The 27,119-nt window shown below is 42.0% G+C and overlaps 2 protein-coding genes and 1 non-coding gene across 3 annotated transcripts; 2 read left to right on the top strand and 1 right to left on the bottom strand.

Annotated features, from left to right (window-relative positions):
* The first annotated feature begins 1,687 nt into the window (after window positions 1-1,687).
* On the top strand, window positions 1,688-8,497 carry LOC139202010 (methionine aminopeptidase 2-like). Its single transcript, XM_070831471.1, has 11 exons — window positions 1,688-1,862; window positions 2,642-2,755; window positions 2,992-3,054; window positions 3,866-3,968; window positions 4,280-4,441; window positions 4,664-4,845; window positions 5,088-5,182; window positions 6,058-6,154; window positions 6,246-6,349; window positions 7,444-7,559; window positions 7,770-8,497. The coding sequence occupies exons 1-11, from the start codon at window positions 1,688-1,690 to the stop codon at window positions 8,020-8,022; spliced, it is 1,464 nt and encodes a 487-aa protein (XP_070687572.1). The 3' UTR covers window positions 8,023-8,497.
* A 1,408-nt stretch (window positions 8,498-9,905) lies between these two features.
* Window positions 9,906-18,145, bottom strand: LOC139201450 (netrin-4-like). The gene is made up of 10 exons (XM_070830770.1): window positions 17,817-18,145; window positions 17,092-17,648; window positions 14,889-15,161; window positions 13,894-14,020; window positions 13,464-13,652; window positions 12,432-12,639; window positions 12,181-12,293; window positions 11,966-12,034; window positions 10,845-11,018; window positions 9,906-10,417 (listed from the first exon to the last, which is right to left on the bottom strand). Exons 1-10 carry the CDS (start codon window positions 17,875-17,877, stop codon window positions 10,275-10,277), a joined length of 1,914 nt encoding a protein of 637 aa, XP_070686871.1. The 5' UTR covers window positions 17,878-18,145; the 3' UTR covers window positions 9,906-10,274.
* Window positions 18,146-25,587: 7,442 nt separating this feature from the next.
* On the top strand, window positions 25,588-25,676 carry trnay-gua (transfer RNA tyrosine (anticodon GUA)). Its single transcript is given in 2 exon segments — window positions 25,588-25,624; window positions 25,641-25,676. It is a non-coding gene; the product is annotated as a tRNA-Tyr (tRNA).
* The last annotated feature ends 1,443 nt before the right edge of the window (window positions 25,677-27,119 follow it).

Here is a 27,119-nt window from a genome sequence, read left to right as displayed (position 1 = left end):
CCTTTAAATACACACTTCTGTGAAATGGAACAAAATAGTTGAAAATTATGAGATACTAAGTCATTTTTTTCATTTTAGAAACACAATGATTTTTACTTTGTGTGTCTTTTGGCATACCATGAGTATTTTAGGTATTTTAATCTTTCACCTAGTTATTTTTCTTTGCTGCCAGAAATGAGCTTCCATACAGCTGTGACCCAGAGATTAATTTACCTCTGTTGGAGTTGTGTTTGTCCCTTTTCATGTGTGGATTAGAGCGAACTTGTGGTTTTCTCGCAGAGGGACCTGCACTCTCCACAGCACACAGGTTTCTCTCTCCTGCCTCCCTCTTGTCTTTATCGATCTCCTGACTGGATCGAGCTTCGTCCAACTTCAGGGAACCTCTGGGCTTTTCTTTGACAGGCTGCTCTGGACGGTTCAAGTGCTCCGCCCCTGCAGTCAGATCCTGCCAGCAGTAATTCAGGATATTTACAATCCCTCGAGGGATACATGCCCTCTCAGTCCACTTATGCTGTGAAAGTAGGCGAGCCAGTTCATTTAATAACAGAGGGGCTGCTCGCTTGTACGCATCCATCGGATCGACGTCCTTTCTGCTCAGTGCAGCACCGACAGCAGATGAAGCATCAGGCTTACCTTCATTGTGGTCGTTATCTCGACTACTGTGAGAAAGACGAGGACAATTATTAGACACAGGCCTGAGAAACAAAGAATTTGTAGCTATTTGGGAACTGAATTACCTTTGTATTGCATCTTCTAACTGCTCTCCTTCATTTGCAATAATAAAATGCAAAATGTTGCTTCGTGCCCCTTTGATTGACTTTCTTTTTGTTGGCTGCAGAGAGGTGAATTACACGGTTAATGTCCTGCTGTTCCTTTGAACCCACAGGCAGCAACATGAATCATTAGCCCACCTGGTCAAAGAAATACAAAGGGCCAGTCCTGAGTCCTGTCAGCGCACCGGAAGAAGTCATAATGTCCTCACAAGAAATCCACTTGTGTTTCTTCGGATAAAACGCAGTGTACGTCCTTGTAACAAAATGTCAACAAAACCCAGCGGCGGTGCTTTTAAAATCCACCTTTCACTCCCATGAATGTGGCTTAGTGTTTCTGGGCTTGTTGCTTGGATACTCAGATCTACGCCCGTCTCCAAATATACTCGCGTTTTACGCACCATTAATGATCAACTCCGGGAATCTAATTGGAAACGCTACCTGTGCAAACGACAAAAACATTACCCGCATTAAGAGATAAGGTGTCGAGCGTTTGGCAGGGTGGACTCGGGGTGGAGAGGTGACACACACCTGTCTCACCGTGGCGCTGCAGTCACAGGTGCGCGCACAGACAGGTAACCTGAAACTCTGAGACTCGGAGAAAGTGATGATTCTAGCACGAAGTGCAGCTTTTGCAGGACATATATCAGGACATGATGGTCAAATAAAAGAGCATTCAACCTTCCACAGAGAGCGATGGGATTGTGTTGCTATTACAGTTTGTCCCAAAATCTAAGTTTCCCTGCAGAAAACAAAAAAAAACTGATGATAAAAGTTTTTGCTCCTCGGGACAGAGGAGAATCGTCTCCCTCCTCTCGGATCAAGTTGTTGCACGGAGATTGTCTAATAGCTCATTATTGGCTCAGCTTCCTCCAGCACACTTTTCCGCTTTGACCACTGGAGGCTCTCAGCAGCTTATGCGTCACTTCATCTCTCAGTCGCCGATGATGGCGGAGCCACAGCCACAGCGTGAAGTGGAGCCGCAACTTCTCAATGGGGACGACTTGAACGAGGAGAGAGAAGATGCAGACACCTCAGAGTCTGTGAAGAAAAAGAGAAGAAAGAAGAAGCGGAATAAGACCACTGCACCAGGTAAGAGGCATCACTTTGTGGTTGGAGAATGGTTGAGAAAATAGCGCAAAATTGTCTCCTCCTGGTGTCACTCGATGTAGTGCTACAGAGGCAGATATGCGGGACGGGACGGAGTTTTCAACCTGTCAGAGGGTATTCCTGTCCAGATGTCCCAACTCTGAGTGGCTGCTACTGGAGCTGAGGGCTCTCATCTGGAAACGGGACAATCTCTGAGAAACGAAATTTAACATCAAAACTGATTGAAAGCTGTCATTTCAAGATAGGGGTGGAATAAAATGTAATTTCCCTCCAGATTTAGTATGTTCTATCCTATAAATCCCACTAAGCTGCGTGAAATTATGTAATAGAAGTATCCACAGTTTTAGTGCAATAAGATGACAACCACTCTTATGCAAAAATCCATGATGATAATTGCAACCTCACTGCCTCACAGTGTGGAAAAATAAAATCTCAAAAAGCCTGAGCTGTTGAACCTGCCCTAAGTCAAGTGTGGTCCACACAGCTCTGTCTTTGAAGGGCTAAATGTCATTTTGCTGCAAGGTACATATGCCCTTGAGGATATTGGCTCCAAAGGTATAGAAAGAATTTATGCACAGACCCTGCCAAGTTGAGATCGTAGTAGATGCACTTTCTTGAGATGAACCACAAATAATTTACTCACTCTGTGTGTGTGTGTGTGTGTGTGTGTGTGTGTGTGTGTGTGTGTGTGTGTCCATGCCGTTGGTGTACACGTGCGTGTTCACCTGCACATGCATGCACGAGGGTGTGTGACTTTGCAGCAGGGACAAATGAGGCTGAGGGGGATGGAGAAGCCGGAGGTGTTGGTGATGTGACAAAACAGTTGGAGCAGCAAACACTGGAGGACAAAGACAAGGAGGAGGATGGAGAAGAAGGTAACTCCTCACCACCACCACCACCACCATCACCACCACCATCATCATCATCATCATTGTCTGCAGCAGTGATTGTGTTGAACTTTAAGCCCCTGCAAAGTGCACAGTGAAATTCAGCTGGTCATATCTGCAATGTGATATCTGATTTTCAGTAGCACACTGGGAATTGTGCCCAAGCCTCCTGTCGATATTTCTCACTTTACAAACTGTACTGAAACTAATGATGCTTTCAACAGATGGGGATGAGGGAGAGAACTCAGCTGGAAAAAAGAAGAAGAAGAAGAAAAAGAAGAAAGGACGTAAGCCATTTTTTTTCTCAGTGCAGCAAATGCATCTGCACTGTCTAGAACAGATTACAGTCTGGCAACGGCTGTTTGAATTAAATTCCCATTAACTCGATTCAGAATTTGAACTGAAACTGTGATTCACATCACAGTGGCAGAATACGCAGGCACATCAGATTAGACTAGATAGAAAGACTAGATAGATCTGTACACATGTACATATGTTCTGTGTCTGAATTCTGAGGCGAACCTACATCCTAAATTGACTGCATCAGTTTCTATCATTAGATCAATACAACAGGTGCACAAAAGCAGCTTGACTTGGTTAATTGGCGCCATGAGAGTTACATAATGTAGGACTGACACAGGAGGTGTAGGACAAAATGCGGCAGGACCTTACATGTTGAGCCGACAGGACAAAATTAATGACATCATAATCAACTTAAACACACACTACAAAATACAGTGAGATCAGAGTAATGTGCCAGTGTTGTAGTGAGAGGAGAGTGAACTGAAGGTAAGTGATCCTAAAAAATGTACTACATCCATTTCATTGCGACAAACTAGATGATACAAATGCTTTTATATTGCCACAGATTTCTAGCAATGTAATTCATTGGGTTTCTTTTACTCACCATTGTCTTGCTTAACTAGAGCTGTAAATGAGGGGTTGCACTGTATTCTCTATCTTAGTGAAGATATTGTTATTATTATTATTGTATTAAGTGCTATGTTAATGCCATGAACAGGAGGAGGATAATGGGTGTTTTCTTTTCTCTCTTCTGCTGCTCTCCTCTGCTTCGCCTTCTCTCTATCTGGGCCACAGTGAAGGGACAGACTGACCCTCCCTCAGTCCCTATTTGTGAGCTCTATCCCAACGGAGACTTTCCAAAGGGAGAAGAGTGTGAATATCCACCATCGAAAGACGGGTGTGTGACCTCCACATCGTCCCTCACACTCAGCAGTAGTCTTCCACTGTGTGACATGCCTAGTTTTTATTTAGGTCTCTCTGCTCTGCACTTATTCATACTGGGCAAAATAATGAGGTGTAATTTAAGTGTGTGCTTTAATTTCCTGTTCAGGGGCAAATAAATCAATTTGGTCTCAGCTGAAAACCATCCAGCACCACTTTCACCTGTGAATTATCTACAAACGTGTCATATCCTCATTACAGATATTTGTATAATGAGAGAATAATGAGTGCCTCCTCTCTGCGGTGTACCTGTCCACCTCCCACCAGGCGCAGTGCAGCATGGCGGACCACCAGCGAAGAGAAGCGGACTCTGGACAGGGCCAACGAGGAGATGTGGAGTGATTTCAGGCAGGCGGCCGAGGCACATCGGCAAGTCCGCTCCTACGTCAGAAGCTGGATCAAACCAGGGATGACCATGATAGACATCTGGTGAGACATGCAGTGAAATATTGTCACTCACTCATTCTGTTTTAATGGACTTAAATCTTGGCTGCTCATAACCACCAGGGCTCATTTGAAACTGAAATTGATATGGTTTCAGCACTTCTTTGCCCTCGCCTGCAAGAAAATGATCCCTGAAAGCAAATGAACTGCTTCGTGGTCTCAACCTCTTCTTGATGCACTATCTGCCCTGCCTTCTGTTTCTGGCAGTGAGAAGCTGGAGGACTGCTCCAGGAGGCTCATCAAAGAAAATGGGCTAAAGGCGGGCCTGGCCTTCCCAACCGGCTGCTCGATCAACCACTGTGCTGCCCACTACACCCCAAACGCAGGAGACCCCACGGTGCTGCGCTATGACGACATCTGTAAAATTGACTTTGGAACGCACATCAACGGTGAGAACTTGCTAATAACTTTTTAAATGCTTTTGGAGTTAATGCTGTGCCATCTCACACTTGGCATTTATTATGACATGGTAAAATGATGATTACATTATAATTCTTACTGCCGGAAATAAACTCTCTCTCTTAAGTTAATTAGCTTCCAGCTTTTTTTAGACTACTACACACTGAATGTTTCTGCAAAATGAATACTTCACAGAGACTTTTATGAATAACCAAACTTTTTGGTCTTTCAGGCAGAATAATAGACTGTGCCTTCACCGTCACTTTCAATCCAAAGTTTGACAGGCTGCTGGAGGCTGTGAGCGATGCAACTAACACTGGCATTAGGGTAATATGGCTCTCCCTTCCCATGCATGGTGCTTCTTTGCACTGCTGGTTACACTTAACATTGTATTCAGAGCACATTCATATAAATATTCTTATCTGGATCAGAATTTATAAAGATGGAACATCTATGATTCCATGATTGAAAAATGTGTTTTATCTGGCTTTTAGTTCCCAGGAAACACTCAGTGCCTAAATGTAACTTGATGTGACACAAAAAGATGAAAGATAAGATTATTATGAAGCTTTGATTAATCCCTACTAAGGTGACATACAACTTTACACTGGAACTCACATAAACGACTAATAAGTGCATAATGTAGTAAGTAATGATTAATATGAGACAATAAAAAAAATGGAAAATTGAAGCGTCACTGAAGCAAAAGAAAGAGCAAGAATGAATGTATGGTAGAGATGAATGCAAGAAACTCTGATAAAGAATATGTTCAATATGTGCACAGACAAAGGCCCTCAATGGTATGAAATACAGAAAAGATATATGTTTTAAAAAGCAGTGCATCACCTAATATAGATAAAGTACCTCAAAAAGTACTTTTACACATGTAAGTATGCACTGTATACATTATGGAGTATGAAAACCAGGTATAAGAGGTGCCATATGCAGCTTATATAAAAATAGTTACTAAAAATCTATAGCATAACATAGACTATGCTAGTTCATTAACATAGTAGCTACTACCGCTATTACTATAACTACTATTAATTTATTAGCACTTGATTTCATCCTTATTTGCACTTTGGTAACTAATCAGGAGTTTGTGCACTTTACTGTAACACTTGCAGATAAAACACATCACAATGTGTGTGAGTACTGTAATTCTGTGTATTGATATGAGTGTAAACACCTCTATGTCCCAGTTTGCAGGAATTGATGTGCGCCTGTGCGATGTTGGTGAAACCATTCAGGAGGTGATGGAGTCTTATGAAGTGGAGATAGATGGGAAAACATATCAAGGTAATATGAGGTCACTTATCATCTGTTGTTCACGCACAGCTTCAGTGCTTCGTCCTGTTCATTTAACCTCTGTGTGGTGTTCTCTTTACAGTGAAGCCAATCAGGAACCTCAATGGCCACTCTATTGGACAGTACAGGATACACTCAGGGAAGACAGTCCCTATCGTTAAAGGTGGAGAGGCCACGAGGATGGAGGTTTGTACAGCAGCATCTACAGCTCACTTGATTCAAATACAAATATTATTTCATCTGAGCCAAATGTGGATGGAGCACAAAACAAGACTGCAGCCTCTTTTTACCAGAGTGTTTGAAATTAAACCTTTATTAGCTGCTTGACCTTGCGTATAAATAAACCCTTTTAATTCTTAAGTGTAATTGGAAGAACATGTGGCTGGTTAAGGTTACGGCAGGGTGTGGAGAAGTGTTCCAATTCACTGCTCTAACAGCTTCTTAGTCACCCTCGTCAGCACTTTAATTACACCTTTAATGGAATTACCAGCCGCATCGAGTAGCAACACGTGTTAAAACTCCAGCCCCTCATTTCGCCATAAGAGCACTGAATTGTGGGCATCCAGAGTTCATTAACAGTCCAGTACTTCACCAAGGAGAAGCATGCCTTTGCACTACCTTGTATTTCCTGAGAGTACACAGAGATGCATGCCTGCCTCACATCCGCACAGCTGCAGTACATGACTGTATTTGGACAGAACTGAGCATTTTAATTGGCAAGTTGCTGCGTCAAGCTTTTTACCTGATGGTTGCAGAAGAGAAGGGGGGGGGGGCTGCTGATGTGGCAGCTTTGCATGTTGTATTTTTAGCTGAAGTGTGTTGGTGTAACAGGGCCATTACCCTCTTTGTGATCAGAGAGAGCACAGCTAGAGTGGCAGCTGGGCGTGCCACAGGGCTGCTAGCACTTTGACTGATTATCGGTGCAGCGAGAGAGGGTGTCGCAGTGTTATCAGCTAATACCACAGGGACTCCAACAACAGCCATGCGCTGATAGAGACACTAAACGCCAATGAAACCCAGCCAATCAACTCGCACGAGGTGCTGCTCCAGAAAGGACACCACTGTCCTTAATAGACTACACATGAATATGTCAGCCGCTGGCATCCTGAGGTTTTTGTTAAATTTACTCTCAGTCCCCCTGGAGTGTTTTTGTCCTTTCAGTAACATCATACCCACTCAGCCCTGCATAAAGGTGTATATATACAGCCAGATACAGTGGCCTTTTCTTACCCATAAAAGACTAATAGGAACAACCCTGTCTCTTTTTTGTTGCATCTCAGGAAGGTGAAGCTTATGCCATTGAGACATTTGGCAGCACAGGAAGAGGTGCAGTCCACGATGACATGGAGTGCTCACATTACATGAAAAACTTTAATGTTGGACATGTACCAATAAGGTCGGCTCTGCTGTTTTCATCTCATCTCTGTAGTGAAAATATTGATTCAGATCTAATTATTTATTGGTTGATTTGCTCCTTGTACTCTGTCTTCCAAATCCATTGTTCTAACAAAAGAGACTGTGAATAGGGGATCATATCTGCATGTTATTTGACATCTATGGAATCGACCTCCGTCTGTCTCACTGTTGACCCTCACGTCTCCCACAGACTTCCAAGGGCTAAACATCTGCTGAATGTGATCAATGAGAACTTTGGCACTTTGGCATTCTGCCGCCGCTGGCTGGACCGCCTGGGCGAGAGCAAGTACCTGATGGCGTTGAAGAATCTGTGTGACCTTGGCATCATAGACCCGTACCCACCTCTCTGCGACATCAAGGGCAGCTACACCGCCCAGTACGAGCACACCATCCTACTCAGGCCCACCTGCAAGGAGGTCGTGAGCCGGGGAGACGACTACTAAGCATGCACCAAAACTCAAGGCGAACGAGGAGGAGCATAACAGCTCTGAGACAACAAACCTCTGCAGACTGATAGCAATTATGCAATGTTTCTCTGACTTAAATTTCCACTGCTTGAGTACCTTTAGGTAATTATTTTAGCAAGAGCAAAAGACTTGTGTCATGGCAGTAGCTTACTAGTATTTTTTTCTCCAAAGGATCCAGCCAATAGACAAAGGGCATAACTTTCAGAAATGTAGTGTTGTCATTTTAGTCATACATTTTGATGTGCTGCTTTTAGGAAATATGCAAAAGAAATATATGCAAGAGTCATGCAAAAAAGGTTTTGACGAACACCTCACCTGACAATGCTATGCTTCATTGCCTTGTTAAGAACTTGTGAGGAAAAAAACTGCTATGAAATATTTATATTTCTACATTTCTTTGCTCTATTTTAATTTGAGGCAGTTTTATAAGAAATAAATTGTTATAAATCTTGCAGTGATTACTGTGTGCATGTTTATAAAGGCTTAAGAGTTCAGAATACTCAATAACATAACCCACAACTGTAACAAGTGTATTTCTCTCTTTTATCCAAAGGAGGGCGGTGCTAAAACACAGGTCAAACATCAGTCCGAAACCTCTACTAGTGAAAATGGAATAGTAAGACACATCAGGCTATTTGTAGCCTCGTGCTTCAGCACAATGTCAGCATGGAATGAAATAGACTTTTCCTAGAAGCGTTAAGAATGAGCACACTGATGTGTAGCTTATACAGTTTTGATGAAAAAAGAACATAAAGGACATACAGAAATAGCATTACAAATATTACATCGCTGGCAGAATACATTCATGCACTCTAAATCACAACGTTGTCCTCCACAAGAAAATTTCCAGCCCCATTTTTTCTTATTTTGGTAAAGTCTTTGGGACAAGGACATGAGCGGTGATGTCATGGTTGAGGAATGCATCATGTCTCTTCGCATAGTTTGTCCTTCTCCTTGGAGACAGCGGACCAGGCCTATTCTTAACTGGACCTGGCTCAAAAATGGCCTGTGGACTCTGGATCTGATACACTGTGATGTCAGTGAATACCCAGGCTTTTAATACATATTTATTTTGGGGCAGCGGGAGTGGGAGCGGGAACAGGAGTCACAGGCCAAAAAGAGAAGCACATGTTAAGAGAGCTTGTGCTCTCTTTCTTACACACACACACACACACACACACACACACACACACACACACACACAGGTTCAGGGTCAGGTTCAGAGAGACCTTCTCAAGTGAATCCTTCTCATATGGAATCAAGTTGTTCGAGGACAGCACAGAAAATCCTCACAGAATCAAGTCTGACTTAAGCAACCTGACAATGATCCACTCTTGTAACTGAACCAGCTGTAAGAACAAACTCAATCCAGAGTGTTTTAGCTGGTTTCATGAACTCCAGCCCAGAGAGGGTGGAATGGAGTGTGTTTTGCTCTTGTCAGACAGCAGGCGGGTGAATGTGTCGGCACAGGGTAGAGCTGAACAGATTAGGCCGTCTGATTCCTTTAATGTTTTTTTTTCATCCCTTCCCCTCATCCAGGAGTTACTTGTTCTGACCTGCACAGTCCCAGACTCCCTGACAAGGACGTCAAGCATATGCACACATCCACGCTCACACACATGCATTCTGATGTTGACTCATTCATGATTTATCGCCAATATCTGCGAGACGACAAGGATAATTCAGTCTGCGCCTTTGCAACATTTCAAAGTAAACAGCTCTCAATGAAATAGATACAGCAGAACATTACTGTGTTTTGGCTCATCAACTGTGACAGCATCTTTGACCGGGAAATAAAGTATAACTATAAACTGAGTATTTAGCATTACTTGCTTCATAAATAACCTGGAAAGAATTACAAGCTGAGGCGTATCATGCAGTAACAGACAGCTTTGTCTGTGTTCAGATGAAAGTCTCTATGGCTTGTTTTGTTTTCTTTGATTCTTAAGTGGCTGTAGTCTGGCGAGGTATCTGCTTACAGTATGTGCTTATTTCTACCACAGGCTAACAATAACCACGGCACTGTGGCATTGTAGCCGTTTCTTGGAGCTGTGGGCTCCACTTTGGAAGCAGAAGACACATGAAGTCCCTGCAGCAGGCGTGAGGCTTTGCTTTCATTTTAGCGTCCAAGCAATTTAAACAGTCCTTCTGTTCATTCTGCACACTCCTTCACTCGTCCAAGAAATCAGATGATCCTCCACCTCTCCATCCCTCTGTCCACTGCAGCTCTACCAGTGACCACAGTCTTTTCTGAGGATGTGGAGGACTTTGCGTCCCAAACTTGACTTCCATGGTTTAACCAGGCTCTTGGTGTTGACCGTTAGTCGGCCGGTCTTCCAGTCCTCATGACCAGCCACTAAATACTCGGACCCTGGAGAAGAGAGAGAGCAGAACATAAGCCTTAACTGAATTTCAGGTCTACTGAGAACATCACTAAAATGAACAGGAGAAAAATCACTGTGAAGAGCACCTCATGTACAATGGGCACACATTATTATATAACTATGGTCAACCAGTTAAATACTGCACTTTTATGGCTGGCTCGTACTAATGTTCTCAGAAAGTGTTAGGCGTGAAATAGTCCCATAACAGAGAGCTAGTTCTAATCTTTAATATGTAAATGCCCATTCTAAATAAGCGATGCAAGGACAGTCTCCCAATCAAAGCTTCCACGAACAGCGACAAAGATCCTCTATTCAGCACAAAGCTGGCTGATGTCCTCTCAAGAGTCTTTGACTAATTATAAGCTTCTGCATTGTGAGCATTAAAGTTTTTCATTAGAGGTGGCTGCAGCTGACCTGGGTTGAGGATGGGACAGGTACAGCCTTGCACGGTCCAGGATTCTGGGTAAAGGGTGACGCTTCCCCTCTGGATCTTCATCAGAGGGTTCTGGTGTAAGACCTTCTTGACCTTGACCTCCACCTCTGCATGGGAGCCTTTATCATGAGCTGACATTACCCTTCCGACCAGCACTGCCAAGGCAACACAGTCATTCAATAAATGAATGGTCTACAAGACTAATATTAAGCTACTACTAAAACAAAGTGCAATGCACCATGGACCCCTTTAGGCACATTTCTAAGGTTAAAGGGAAATTTCACCGATTTTATACGTTCATACAAATCATAAGGAGAACTACTACGCCTCTGTTTTGTTTCTGCAGCCCTGTATGAGCTTTTCAAGTCTAGTAATGATAAACGAGGCAAAATAACCTGAGTGATGCCATCAGGATTTGTCTCTGCAAATTTCTGACAGAAAGCCTTCATTATAAATTGGCGGCACTGAATTTGACAGATGTGGACCCTACTACCAGGCAGGGAGAGTCTAATGAAAAGATGTTATCGGGTTGCAATATGGTAATTGTAGGATCCAATCTTCATTCACGCTATTAACTCAAAGTAAGATATTTTGGACTTTATAGCATCAATTTTGACCATTTTCTCACAACTTTAAGGAAATGCAATGCTAAATCTTAATAGTACTTCTTTTAAAGTACCCTGTGGAGTCTCTGACCACTTGTAGCACTATGAAGTAATGTTTTTGTGAGTGGGTCCTTGTACTGTTTGTTCTGGTGCATGTGCACGAGGATGCAGTGACGAGATAGACATTCCTGCCAATAGTTTCACACTATTCCACTGATCTACAGGTGGCGCTGAAAGAGAGGCAGGGAGGACGAAGACTGCAAGCAAGTAAACACGGATGTAATCAATGCAGGTTTCACAATTTACCAAAAGTCTAATTGGGAGGATGAAAATGCATTTAACACATATGACAGGCTGAAAGGACACACGTAATGTGTTTTGGTTAGTAACACTGAATGTAAACAGAAACTATTCACAAAAAAAAAGGCACCTTAAAGGAATGTTCTCGTGATTATCACATAATAATGAATCAATGCCCTCTTTCAAACAGCACTTACCATAGTCATACTCTGCAGCACAGAAGACTTTAGGGCTGCCAAGGGTTACTTCTACACACTCACATTTCTCTGGAAAAATGAAACATCACTGATGAGATTCATATCAATCACCTCATCACATATATGTATAAATTTCAAGATTGAAACAGCTGCCTTTAATCTATGTGGGGTGATGAGTGTGCAGTGTATTAAGTGTGATATGACCTGTGACTCACCAGAGTGGTGCAGTGCAGAGAAAAGCTCCTCTACCCTAAAGAGTGCCGCCTCACTATTATTGCTGCTGTGTCCCATGTGGCCAGTGGCTGTATAGAAGACCTCCACATCTGAGCTGTGCCGCAGAGGTAAAACCAGTCAGGGGCAGGGCTCCACTCAGTGTTAATCGTCCACAATGCACTCTACCTCTAAGCCATACGTCATTTCATCCGAGAAAAAATACATATAGAAGGTATTAAGTCTTGGCTCTCACCCAGAAATGCAGTCTCCAGTGTAGGGGTCACAATCCCCTGTGCAGTCACACGGACGGCAGCCGTATTCATGAAGCCCCCAGTATCCCAGCATGCAGCTGTCACAGCGGGGGCCTCCAACACCAGGCTTACAAGTGCACTCCCCACTGCTAGGGTTACAGAGGGTGCTACCACCTGAGAGGACGGAGCCTACAGGGTGGCAGGAACATGCTGCAGAGGAGAGGGGCGACAGAACAAGAGGACTGCATGTTAACATTTCTGTTTGTGAGTCAAAAGACGTCCCTCCTTTTCTGGCACAGGCCATGAAGTACTCAGTGTTCATTATGAGTCTGTATATATGAAAAGGACAAACACACTTGTAGGAGCACAAACAAACATATTTAGAGTGTACACCATGCACTCCCATGGCACTACAAAAGTTAAGTGTATTCTATCATCCTCCTACAAACTGGGAGAATGTACTCAACATGCTTTAAGTTGCTGCACCAAAAACAAACAGTAAATCATTCCCTCTTTACGCTGTCAGACCTGCTGCCTGATGGTCCTTTGTGATGACAGATTGATTTTTGTTACAGACTTGCTTCATCTGTTTCCAAAAACAGCATGTTTGTTCTTAAAAATGCTGCAGCGTGCCTGTCAGGGGTGGGTCGAGGGAATTGGGGGTCTGGGGGGGGTGGGACAAGAATGGGAAAAATGCACTTGCATGGTCCATGGGAAATTCTTCCATTTTTTGCAATTACAGTGACATTCCAAAACAGTGCGGTCAGCGTCGTTCCTGCGAAGGAGCCGAGGAGAGTCATCTTACTACTCGCCGGTCAGTGACTCAAAAAGGTGCTGGGGGGAATTACCCTTATCAAAGAGAGCAATCTGCTTTAATCAGCAGGGTAAAAAAAATCAAATCTCCATTACTGCCGTCAAAATATCAAAGGCTTCCCCTCATAATTGGAATTCTCTGCTGGCATTGGTCCAGAGAGAGTTATGGTTTAAGGAAAAAACAAGCTACACTCTGAAGATAAAGACTTTAAGGGCCTCACGTGTGCAGGAGTCAGGGTCAGTCTTCGGTCGGCTGGGGTCTCTGAAGAAGCCCTTCTTACAGTTCTGGCAGTAACGACCCTCTGTATTGTGCTGGCAGTCGTCACACACGCCACCGCTCTGCCGTCCTGTTGCGAGCCACAGTCGGCGACTGAAGTGACAGCTCTTGGCGTGACCGCTACACTTGCACTCTAGTTTTGGACGGACATGTACAATCAAATCAAACAGACTGAGATGGCTTTCAATGCCCTAGTGATAGCACTGACTCTAATAACAGATGATATAAAAAAAAAAGGAACTGCTCTTGTTATTCAGCATGCATGAGCATCTAAAAGGTTACATGTGATTTATGACACTAAATGCATTTTCTACAGATAAGTCTACATGCTGTGTGTCCTACTCTGCATTTGACTCTCTTGCCCCATCACTCACTCTGGCACTCATGCGGTGTCCCTGTGATGCCATTGGCAGCCTGCCAGGGCTGGTCATTGAAGAGAGGTGCACAGCGCTCGCAGTGGTCACCGGCTGTGTTGTGTCTGCATACACACTTGCCATGGACCTGGCAGGAAAACACCACAGAGAGTAGCAGTACTGCAACAGACTGTATGTTGTATTATATTGTACTGTACCCCCACTCTTTGGGATTAATGACAGTTTAATTTTTTGAAAGAGTTTTGATTGCATTCTTCTTGAAATGTTAATTGTTTTTACACATTTCTCACCCTAGGCAGGTTGGATGGTTAACCTCATCGGTGTATATAAAGGAGTGGTGACCATTTTAAAACTTTTTGGCCAGTTTAAATTTAAACACTTGGACCAAAACATTATCAATTCAAATTAATTCATCAGAGTGCAAGCCTGACGCCTTTTATCTATGCTGAGTTTCAGCAGGCTTGCACCTACATGTGATGTGTGCAATACTTCTTCAGTGCTGCAACATACCAACATCTACATGTGTGTGATCACAGTGGTTACACACTGCGCAGCTTATTACTGTCTGTGTAACAACACCCCTTTAACAAGTGCTACTATTCTCCATTTACAGTGAAAAAGAATAACACAACAGAGACTATGGGTTGTTAAAGCATTAGGCTGAATACCATAATTAAGGTTTCCACATTCTTAAATCCCTGTAATGGTAGGTAAAGCTGTGGCCTAATATCCAGTCTTCACTGTAGCCTTCAGCATCAGCAGCACATACCAGCACTCAGCTGAGTAACAAGGGAGTGGTGGGAACAAAATCCCAAACCCTCTACTCCCAGTCTCAACACATAAAACAAATAAAAGTGGAGACAAAATGAAGTCATCAGCTGACTTCGGCATGAAACAACATCTCAAGAAGTTTTCACAACAGAGCAAACAGTTTTTCCTTGGTATGGTGCACCTGCAAGTAGTGGGTTCACAAACTCCAGCTGAGAACCACTCACCATGTTGTTGGTCTTGTGCTGGCTGGGTTCGTAGCCCCTGGCTGGTACACAGTGATCTGCATGTCCATTGCAAAGGCAGCTGCCTTTGACAATAAAATCATAGATGGCGTAATGGTCTGTGGGGAGGACGGCAGCACCAGGATGTTTGGCCTGGCAGGGACACAGTTGGCGCTGCAGCAGATGGATTCTCAAGTTGGTGATCATGAGCTGGTCCTGGGCAGCTGGTCCATAGGGATCCACTGAGTGCCAGGGCGACAAGGCCCGATAGATCACCTGGAGATTGAAGTAGATGAGACACGTGAGAAAATCTCTCAAACTCTGTGATATTCCATCTGTAAAAGCCTCTCTGACAAGTGAAAAAAAACGGAACTATCTTACTGACAGACCATGACGAACACATAAATAATGTCGGTTTGCCTTTTTCTTGGTCTGCCAAATCTGGTTCGCCTTTCATGCTCCTCAAATAGCAGCTATTCTAGGAAAATCAGACTCTCCAATGTAAACGAGGACAAATTGTTCTTGTTCTACTTCATTACTTTTTGTTGAATGTTGATCTTCCAGGTACATCCTCTCTGAGTATGAAAATGTGCTCAGATATAAAAACAAAAACGTAGGTCGTTACTCTTCATCATAACATTAGGAATGAAACCAGACACAGAATAAGGATTTATGAAAGTAAAACTGAGAGCAGGAAGCATGATTGAATAAGTTCTAGACTCAAAAACATACTCATACTAAAACTTTATCTTCAATACCTTCCATTTTATTTTCTTATCATAATCTCATAGCAGTTCTGTGTGTCAAACCCAAGATAAATAATTCATTTTATGTTATTGATTCTATTTTGAATCAGTCAGTGATACTTCACAAATGTCAACATGATTTACTGTGTAATCATTGCACTTAACAAATAAGCTAATTCTGATTTATAATAAGAAAACTTGTGTTGTCCATATGTATACGTATCCAATTACTGCAAGCACAGTTTAAACCAAGTGCCTGGTGTTTGCAGTATTACTTTATCACTGAAAAATCATTTTCACATAACATTTTGGGGATGTCTTTGCATGTTGAGCAACACAGACACTAATTATAAAAGGTGAGGGGCTTACACAAGAGAAGTGACATACTGTAGCAAGACACATATTTGTTGTAAATACACTGCAATTATGAGATCAGTCAAAGCCGTGTATTCATTCAGATGTTCAACCAGAACCTCCCAACACGGTCTGAAGCTCTCTGGGGCAAAATAAATCTTTACAGACCAGTGAGAGTCTCTCTTTTACACCATCTGTGTGAAGAAATGGTCTGCTCATGAATTAACTATAGCTGACTATGTGCCTCAGACCTCCCTGTGATGATACAGCACGTCCAAAAAGTGCTTTGAGGGAACATCAGAGGTAAAAGTGAGCATTGATATTCTAGTCGTGCATGTCAAAGCAGTTTGTGGCTTAGATGGCTGGCTTAACAAAAAAGGTCTCCCGCAGCGCATCAGAGGAGATCAGTTTACAAAGCTTGGTCAACCGTTTATTCAGTGGTTTGTGCGATATCAGTTCATAAGGCATCCTGGTGCCAATGAATGGACAACATGAGCCAAGCAGATGGTGAGTGTTGTTGCTGTGAAGTGTTGTGGGAATGTCTGACAGCATGTTTTGATGTGGTCACTCTCAGATGTCAAATATAAAACCATAATTTAATACTGAAACCTTTTGTTTGACCTTCAAAGCTACAGGCTTCTCCACACACCTCAAACATTACAGACTGTTGGTCCTTGACCATAGTGTGTTTGTAATTGGGTATTAATTCAGTGAAGTGGTGGTCATTTTATACTATTGTCCACAAACCTTCTGTATAATCATATTTGGATAATATGAATATATTGTGTTATTGATTTTTATCTGATGATGACACAGATCCTTGTATTGAATATCAATTTGATCATTGTTTGTGTTTGCATTTCATATATTTATAAGGGAATATCTACCTAAAAAGGGGCTATGTTTCAGGATTACAGACACTGTGATGAATTTTGGAGTTGAACTATCTCTATGGTGTTAAACAATACTCACCCAGGGATGGATCTGGGGGGGGGGCAGATGCCACCCTACACTATGAGGCCTGCACACCCAGTAAGCAACACTGTGAAAATCACTTGCCAACTCATGTAAAAAAAAAACACCTGAAGCCCAGCCGGTGTACTTACCTCTCCTCTGGTACAAGGAAAAGCTCCTGAATACTTGGAGGTACAAGTTGCTCCCCCGTCCCCGACTGGCGCCCCCTCTGCCAGGCCAAACATCTCCTCACAGTCCCTGGCAAAATATCTGAGGGCCTTCCATGTGTGTCCATGGTCTTGGGAGCGCTCCAGCACCATGGCAGCGGGCCGGGGTGAGCGGAACACCAGGATGAGATGGGTGAGGAGGAACTCCGTCTCCAGGTCGAGCTGGAGCGTCTCCTCCTCCACCGCCTCAGCAGACTGCCACCAAGTGTCAGGGTAGCGGAAAGAGGAGTCGCTCATGGCAGAGGGAGGGTGCGCCTGGCTGGGGATTGCAGAGTTGCACTTGCTGCATTTTGCCTCGGAGCAGGACTCCCTGCTGCGGGGGTCGGCAATCTGTTTGTAGAAGCAGTACGGCTCTGAGGAGTTGGAGCCGCAGACTGACTGTGTGTGCAGCACTCTACCCTGGACCAAGTTGCCCATGCGGGGGTTGCAGGCTCGGCCGGAGCAGCGACTCTCCACTGCTGGACCTTTGGGTTTCAGTGTTTCTGGTAAGAAAAAGACGTGTTTATTTTAGTACAACACGAGAGAAGGTGGGAGAAGAACTGAAGGTGTGAATCGGTCTCTCAAACTAGCGCGTGCACTGCTTGTTTCTGTCATTCACATCCTCACGAAGCGCGTGCGTAAAGGTGTCAGACACACAAGTTCAAACTCACCGGCTGAAAGAGGAGAGGATGCGCACACCGGGATCATGACAAGTAAAGTCCACAGTCTCATCCTGAAGGAGTTGTTGACCTTCTACATTAAGTCACCTGTCCTATAGTCCGCAAAGGCAGGAACGCGCCCTCAACAGCTTGATCCAAGAATATCCACTTGTTAGGAATCCAACATGTTCCTTTTCGATATAAAACAACCACTTGCAAACAGTTAGGACGCAGATTACAGACTACAACTGAAGCTTATTTATGTCTCTTATAGTGTAGAAACGCCTCGTTTGACTTTACTCCGTATTATCTGAGAGCTCTGCAGTCCTGATCCTTAAATAATTCCATCCCACGCACTTCAAGGTTCAACTTGTTGTGTAGAGTTCATTGACATTTGGGGATATGAGGAGGTTAGCACCGCCCTCTTCTTGTCTTTTCCCAGACCCCTCCCCCTGTGATTCCTAAAATCAGACTTTCCAAAAGGAGCAAGAATATCAAAACCATGTCCTGCAGGCTTTTTGGGCATATATGCATTTTAAAGGGGATGTTTCAGGGAAAACTGTGATAAAGATGATTACAATACTAACATTATCATCATCCATGTTTTCACCATTAATGTACAACCACCTACCTTACACACAGGACAATCTTTACTTGCTATAAGCTAATGAATGCGTACTTTAGTCCCTGAGCAGCATTCTTTGTTTCACTGCATTCCTCAATAAGAGGGAAGCAGTAAAGTTAGTTGTCATCAGATTTAGAGTAGAAAAGCACCAGCCTAAGACAAAAACTGAGACATTTAGATTGCATCCATAAACCACTGACACACTCGAGTGCTGTCATTGTGTTGCATTCCTGCCACATATCAGCACTTATTTCTAACTGCCACTCATTAACCACGCTTTACCTGCCTCGTCAGACAGACAACAGCCCTGCACCTGAAAGGTCGCACAACCCTTGACCCCAATAATCATCCAGTTGCACGCATTTTTTTACCCCCTTTTTTTTTTACTTTAACGGTGACATCACCTCACTGAAAAGAGACATTTCAAGAAAAATGGGTATATGATATTACAGGTTTTGCCGGTGGCTAACAAGATGAATCATTATCATGTGACACCAAAAGGTGCAAAAGAGCGGACAGTCTGAGGGAAAATGGAGTAGACAGCCAGAGACAGGACAGGCTGATGAGTGAAGATGAAAAGGGAGCAGGGCCGCTGAGAATACCTGTGAATACATGAAGTGAGGAGTCATCTGCTCTCATTGTGAAGACGGCCTGTCATATGAATCATTTTCTCATATGTATGTATATGTTAAAGCAGGAACAGGGCGGGGGTTGATGAGTATTGTCAGTCTTCCCCAAGGCATCCCGGCATTCCTGGAATACTGCGACTCTCGTCACAGCGACGGCCTCTTCTGTTCAAGGGGGACAGGGTTCATGTCTGTGTGTTTTTAGATTTGCATGGGTTATTTTGGTTGTCTCCGGATGATCCGCCGGGCTAAGGGGCGATGCTCCTTGAGCTGTTCCCTTTGTACATCACTTGCATGTTTTTCGATCCTGAAATCCCAGGAGTCACCATGAAAAATGCTGCAGGAAGGATGTCTAATCTTGGCCAGTCTGTGGTGTATTCCCCTGGCAGGATGAAAGCAACGCACATTACATGCCTTTACTCTTGTTTAACTTCAACTGTTTGATGTTTTTCTTTCTTGCTACACAACTTGGATTCTACTGAGCCATATCATTAAGGATTTTGTTTGGCATTTTGGGAATATGCTTATTTGGTGTCTTGCCGAGAGTTAAATCAGAAGATTGATACCATGTTCATGTCTGTATGGTGAATATGAAGCTACAGCCATCAGCAGGTTTAGATTGGTTCTGGTTCTGCATGTAAATAACAAAATATCTCTTCCAGCGTCCGTAAAACTCACAAATGAACATGTTTTGGTTCATTTTTTTAATCCACACAGAAAGCAAAGTATAAAGTGAGTGCAGTCATTTCCAGGACTCAGGTCGTCGCCATGAGGTCAGCAGGCAACTAGCCTGGCACATAACCTCCCATAATACCCCAATTTGTCATTTTTGCCGTTATTGCACAGATTAAATAAACTAGATTTAGTTCAAGCATTGCTCATAAGCAGATTTTGTTACTTTTGGACAGTGCTAAACTAGCCGTTTCTAGTCTTTACGCTAAAGCTAAGCTAAACGGCTGCAGGCTGCAGTGTCATATTTATAGTACAGACATAAGAGTGGTGTCAATCCTCTCATCTAACTTTCAGCAGGAAATGTCCTCTCAGAGAATGTGCTCCTCTCTTATTCCATTTAAAAGCTGGCTCAGACCTTTGAAAATATTAGTTGTTATGTGATTGAACAACCACATGCAAAAACTTTGGTATCTATTTGCAGATAAATGCAGTTATGAATAGAACACTGGGCATGACAGTGCAGTCAGAGGGGTTAGTCTAATAACACATGAAATATTAGGATAACATACTCATACCCATGTTAAATTATCCCCCAGCCTGCTACAGTCTGGTGCTGTACCTCCGCAATCAGTTGTGCTGCTGTGTCCTCAGCAGCACTTGTGGGAGCAAGTCTTATTTATCATTACTGGTCTTTAATAAACCTCCCTGAAAGCAGGCATCCACAGACTCAGTGTTTTTAGGTATACGTTCAGTGGTGGAAGACTGGTGGAAGGTTGTGGTAGCAATACCAAAATGTATATATACTCTGCTGCAAGTAAAAGACACAACTACACAGCTGCTATTAGAAATAGTATCAAAAGTAAAAGTAGATATATTACACAATGCTGCTTTTTGTAATGTCATATTATTGTGTGTACTGTGTTATTAGATTATCTAAATTGATGCATTAATAAGAGTAAGTAAGAAACATTGTAATGTAGCTGCAAGTTGATCTCTTTCTAACTACTTTATGTACTGGTGGTTCAATATGTGACAGTGCATCATATTTTATAAGATTATGCTATGTTTGGTATGTAAAATCTTAATCTGCAAAGATGACATGAATAAGGTGACAGACGCTGGCCGTTCCACCACCGCAGGCCTGCTTTATTTCCAGACTGTAAAAGGATATGGTTCCCTCCCCCCTCGTGCTACCATGTCACCTAGTACCTTCAGCTCACTGAACTGTCTCAACCCTAGCAAGTAATCTGTCTACTCTCCTGTAAAAGCCAGACAAAAAGCCAGACATGCTCCAGGCAAGGAGGTTAGGTGCCTTGCCCACAGGCTAAGTATTAAACAGAATGCTCCAAACACCCGCCGTTACTAGTTTCCTTGCTCTTTGTTTCCATTTTTATGACGTTTATCACAACAATCTGTCTGCTTGTTCCTCTAGCCATAACATTGCCCTCACCCACGCTTCATCAGATGATTTAATCTGTAATGACAAAAAAACAAACAGGGTCTGTGTCATAGTCCAAGTCCTAAAATGCAACTCTTTCGATGATGTAACTCATTTGGCATTAAAGCTGTACTGTAGTTATTCACATTATACTAAAACAGTACTGTAGTAAGACTCCTGATACTACTTAGCACAGCAAAAAGCCTCTCCTACCCCTGCACACAAATTCCCCTCACCCCCTGAACCCTCTTCATCCAGACACTTCTGGAAGTTTATACTCTACATTTTACATCACCTTTTGACACCCTCTCTTACTGCACAGGAAGAACGCAACAGATGACTGAGCACAAGCCTGATTTTTAGAGTGGGCACAGAAACAGGGGAACTGTGGGAGTTTCACCTTCATAAAAGCGAGGCAGGCGGATGTGTCCCATTTTTAGTTTTCAGAGTTATGAGAAAGAGACGGAAATCCCGCAGAGGGTTGAAGTGTACCTGTGTCATGTCACCTGCCACATATGAATAAAAGCTGAAAAAAAACATACAGTATCATTAACAATAGGAGAGGAAACAGTGACGTGTTTTAACATTGTACAAACCACAGGTGTGTGTTCATCTTTTGTGTACCTGACAGGTGATAGCTGAAAAAGCAGAGTAGCAGATAAACAGGACATCACCGATATTACAGATCATGTTTACATGATGCTACAGAGGAAGGGACCCACATACCTTTATACTTGTGATTTTTTTAAAGGTTTGGTACAACAACACTGGAAAAGTACCAAATGTTTGATATATGTATTTGCATACTTTATACAAAATTCTACTGGACTTTTGAACATGACACTGTAGTGTGTTTTTTCCCCTTTTCCTTTTGTTTTGTTCTTGTATTTACTTGCTATCACTTGTGTCAACATTTATTTATACTATTAATGGAGAGCACCACCACATTTAGCTTCACATTCAGCTTTACATTTCATCAACGTTTTTTAGGTCTAAACTTTGCATTCTGTGAAAATGTAGTGAAATACACTATTTCGGACTATAAAGTTGTATTGTATTGTATTGAGCCTGAAAAAAAACAGGCTACACAAATCAGTTTAGGAAAAGACATTTTTACGTGCTATTTGTGATTTCTTCTCATATGAAAATGGTCGCAGTGCTCCGCAGTAACAGCTCAAATGATGTTCATTAGCTCACACATATCCTGTCAGTTGAAAAAGTGTTCAGTAAATTAGCTTTCAAAACACTATAAAGATTACTACTTAGTGTATACTTAACAGTATTGGAATGCAGTAAGGAAATGGATTCTATGAGTGTTGGATATTAAGTGTTGATAGAAAATGTCCATGTTAGAAAGCCCAAAGAAGCTGTTTTCCACTGGATGTGGTGCAAAGCAAAACACTCACTGCGTTCCTCTGTCAAAAGATCAAGGTCACATGGCCCATGAGGATGTGATGGACATGGCGACCTTGGAGAGCAGACTGAAGACTTCTGGCAGTTGTTAATCATGAGGGTGCCTTTTGGCTGTTCTAAGCTAAAGCTTTGCTGAGATAAAATAGCTCCATTACCTAGATGAAATTGCACCTTCTTGGCCATGTAGTTGTAGTATTTACTGCTTTGAAAAACTCCTTAATGAAGAAAATTGTGCAAAAAGCCATAAAACATTTGGAAGTTATTGCGGATAACTATAACGTTCGCGTTGTGAAGCTGTCTATTAGCAGATATGATTGATGATAATGTGCCTTGAAGATCCATCCTTCAAGCTTTGCCTTTGTGTTATGAGAGGAATGTCTGCTGCCTCTCCAGCGTGACCCTGCTTTAGGCTCCACATCTGTCCTCGTGTTGTTCTAATGTACTGTAAGTAGGAGCAGCTACACATGTAACTCATTACCTGGCTGTCTGACACGTCAGGACAAGATGACTATATCTTCAACTTGGATGAGGGGAAACGTTCAGAGAGCAGCCTGACAGCAAGTCCTATTCATCTTTACAGGCCCTTAATGAACCTAACTGAAAGCAGCCATCGCGTGCCTACTCAACAGACTCAATATTTTTTAGGTTTACGTCTCTATGACTCTTTTCCAGTGGTGGAAGAAGTGCTTGGATCATTTATACCAATTTATACCAATACCAAGATATAACAATACTGTGCTGGAAGTAAAATATGCAAATACACAGGAGCTATCAGGAAAATATGAGAAGTATTAAATGTAAAAGTACACATAATACACAGTAGTTCTTTTGAAATGTCATGTTATTGTGTGTATTTCATTATCAGATTACCATGATTGATGCATTAATGTGTGAGCAACACTGTAATGGACCTGCAGGTTGATCTCATTTGAACTACTTTATCTAATGGTAATCTGTGACAGCGCACCATATTTTAAGATTGAACTATGTTTGAATGTAAAATCTCAATTGTAAAGGTGATGTGCAACTTAGGCTCTCAGATAAATGTCCTGGAATTAAAAGAAGAATATTTCACTTTGAAATGTAGTGGAATAGAAGTAGTATGTAATATAAAATATTAATTCTCGAGCAAAGTACAAGCACAATTTATGCAGACCTGTTACCATTGCAGCACACTGGTGTTTTTCCAGCACTGGTATTTTCTGTTACTGATACCAATATCTTCTCCAACTGTACTTTCCCTCCCTGGTGAACGAACAGTAGGTTTAAACCTGGCTAACAGCTAAGTGGTGGTACATCTTTTGTCTCATACTGACACGTTACAATGTGTAACTGCAGTTTGTTTTCGTTTCTTAATTCAGATAATCATGACCAAACTAATCTGTCTCTATGTGTCAGCCTGGGATTGGCTCCAGCCTCCCCTGCGACCCCTAAGGATAACTGATATCTACAAAGGATGGATGAATGAATGGATGGATGACCAAACTAATGGAGGCTGATCTGTCCCTGTGATAAAATTATAAGAGGTCTGTGGTAAAACCTCTGATGTCCTGAGATGAAATACAGACTATACTGTAATATTTAAAATGATGTGAACTTCTTATTAACATCTTCACGGCCAGTTTTCTCCACAGTGGTATTAATGTCTGTTTATGAAAGGGTTATAGTGACAAGAGGAGTTTTGTATGTTGTGTGAACACAGCAGAAAAAGATTCTGTGTAGTTTATAGTGCTGAAAAAAGGAGAAAATGTTGATTTCTTAAAATGAGGGAATATTGCCACCTTGTGGTTAGAATTGGGTACAGATTCTTTAAAAAGAATAGAGAATGTAGTAATTCAGAGAACAATGTGTGTTCATGTTATGGTATTGTTCTGTAGGCAAAGCTATAATACGAACCTGTGATGTTCTGAAGTCTTCAGTCACAAATAAACTCCTGATGAGCAGGTATGACTGAATGAACTCTGAGGAGTTTATTGGACTGGTATCTTAAGATGTTCACAGTAAAGTTTAGTCATCAGTGTGATTCTGTTATAGCAAAGCTTGTAAAAGATAAATCTTATTTACAGTAAAATGCACTTACATTGATGTGTATATCTCCATACATCACTTTAACCCACTGGTGACTGTAAAGTTGCAAATTAAGAGCAAACTGACAATATTTTGATTACAGCAGGAGTCAAACAATGCAGTTAAAATAGGGTATCTTTTGTTGTCTCTTAATCAATCATTGTGATTAGAGCTTGAAGATTTGATCCCCGGACCAGCAGCCGAAGTGCTCTTGACCACTCAATCTCCAATTTCTCCAGTGCAGAGTTAGCTGAGATGGCAGGACAGCTTTAATCACATTGATCCACCTTATTTTAATCACCCCGAGGTCAGTCCCACCTGCTACTGTCTGTTTATGGGTGAGCAGAGGTACGTTTAATGTTGCTAATTTATTAACGTTAGTTTCCCCATCTTAATGTAATTATTTGTTACTTTGTTAAAATAAAGAAGGGCCATAAGTGTGCCACTTAGACAAATGTTTTATAAAACAACTGTTTTTCAGGTATTTTTTCTTTCTTTTTGTTGCAAAGCGTCGTGTGCAGCTCTTACCTCAGGAGGAACTCCAGGTACGTTAGCTAACAGGTAGCTTTGGTGCTAACTATGGACAGGAAGTTAACGACAGCTGAGTCAGTTTTTAACAACTTATTTAAAGATTAACACCGGCTGGTTTTAAGTCTTTTTCGTGAAAACTATGCTGCTTGTTTCGCCTGAGAGCGCCAAAAGTGCCACTTTGCTTTCACTGGAAGCTAATGGTTGATAGTAGTTAGTTAGCTATACAGCTAGCTAGCGATGCTAGGTAACTGACATTAGCAGGCATGGGGTCGCATTTACGTCGTGTAGCAAGCTGTCATTTATATGAAGGGGCTAACGTTATCAGCACCGAGTGTATTACACAAAGTTAATATTGAGTCTCTCACGGGATGAAGGCTCGAATAGTGTAATGTAGCATTTCCTCATATCGTCCCTTCGATAGCTCAGTTGGTAGAGCGGAGGACTGTAGAGGCTTCATGGCTGAAATCCTTAGGTCGCTGGTTCGAATCCGGCTCGAAGGAGACACTTGTTTTTAAATTCCTTTTATTTTACCATAATGCCATGTAAGTGAGAAAACCTTGTTAGCTTCCTTTGCTATCTGCAAGGCAAATATATGGTTTGTATATGAAAATCGAATATTAATTATTTGTTGAGCGTCGTAACTAAAAAGTTGTCTCGATCATCATGTTTGTATCCATCAAGTCTTCCTCCAAACATCGACTCTATAAACTGTGGGATCATCATCTAATAACGATTGATGGATGAATGGGTGTTTTTGTGTAACCTGTAACATTTCAATATGATTTAATCAGGAAGTACAGTGCAGTAAGTAAGGTTGTGTTTGTTTTGCTTTGTCTTGAAACACACGGTTCACTTAATGATAATTTGTAAAGTCAACAAGTCAATGCAGAAAACTATTTCTTTACACGACAGATTCCTGCTCCTTGTGCTACTATCTGTCATGAGTTGTTTGTGTAACCTTTGAATTCGTTGACTTAAGCTGCCTTTGCAGGTCTGTGACATATCACTTTATCTTCCTCAGGTTTTTCCTCACAGCACCTCAGGGTGGCAGAGTGACTTCTCAGCCTGGACAGGTAGGAACCATTAAACTGGACGAGGAAGCTTCTGTTAAACTTACTCCCTCTCTGTGTACACTGAGTGTGCGTTTGTGTGTGTAATTAAGACACTGGACCTTAAGAACTTTTGGTAAATTAATGTAATGCTCATAATAAAACTAGATGGTTTGCTGGTCCTCAACTAAAGCAGAGGGGCAACTCTGATGAGCTGTTAATCCATCTATGAGTACATATATTTTATTTGGCCTTTACATTACAGATAATTACAGCTAAAACTAAATATCAATCAGCAAATACTTTGACAATGGGTCAGTTTTTCAAGTAAAAATACCAAACATTAGTCAGTTTCAGTATCTCAAGTGTGAAGATTTGATTCTTTTCACTGTCAGAATTGATAGTTTTAATCGGATTATCAGATAAAACATCACCTTGGGCTCTGTTAATATGACTTTGTATAGATAAATGAATAAAAATTACTAACAGATTGATTAACAATTGAAATAATTGTTGCTGATTTATAGTCATACACTTAACCTTATTTCCTAAATTAATCTGTTGAAGAGCTCATGTTCCTGTTGAGCCATCTGACAGTTAGACAAACCTGCTGGAATACAGTTCACACATACACATAGAAGATTTAGCATCTCTTGTCTGCCATGTTGTAGCTACATGGTGTTTTATTCTATTTTATGATGGATTTTTTTGTAGGATTTTTGTAATTTTAAGATCTCACGTCACATCTTGCTGTGGTCTCCTATGGTGATATCTTAATGACACAATGGCGATAGTTGAAGATCAAATCACCACTGCTTTTACTACAACTACTAATATTAGTACTATTACTATCAGCACTTCTACCACTGCTACAGCCAAAAGTAGTCATAATAA

This window comes from Pempheris klunzingeri, chromosome 5, assembly GCF_042242105.1.
Source record: "Pempheris klunzingeri isolate RE-2024b chromosome 5, fPemKlu1.hap1, whole genome shotgun sequence".
NCBI classification, from domain to species: Eukaryota; Metazoa; Chordata; class Actinopteri; order Acropomatiformes; family Pempheridae; genus Pempheris; species Pempheris klunzingeri.
The sequence above is the reverse complement of the archived record's forward strand: the minus strand, read 5'-3'. Positions and strand labels throughout refer to the sequence as shown.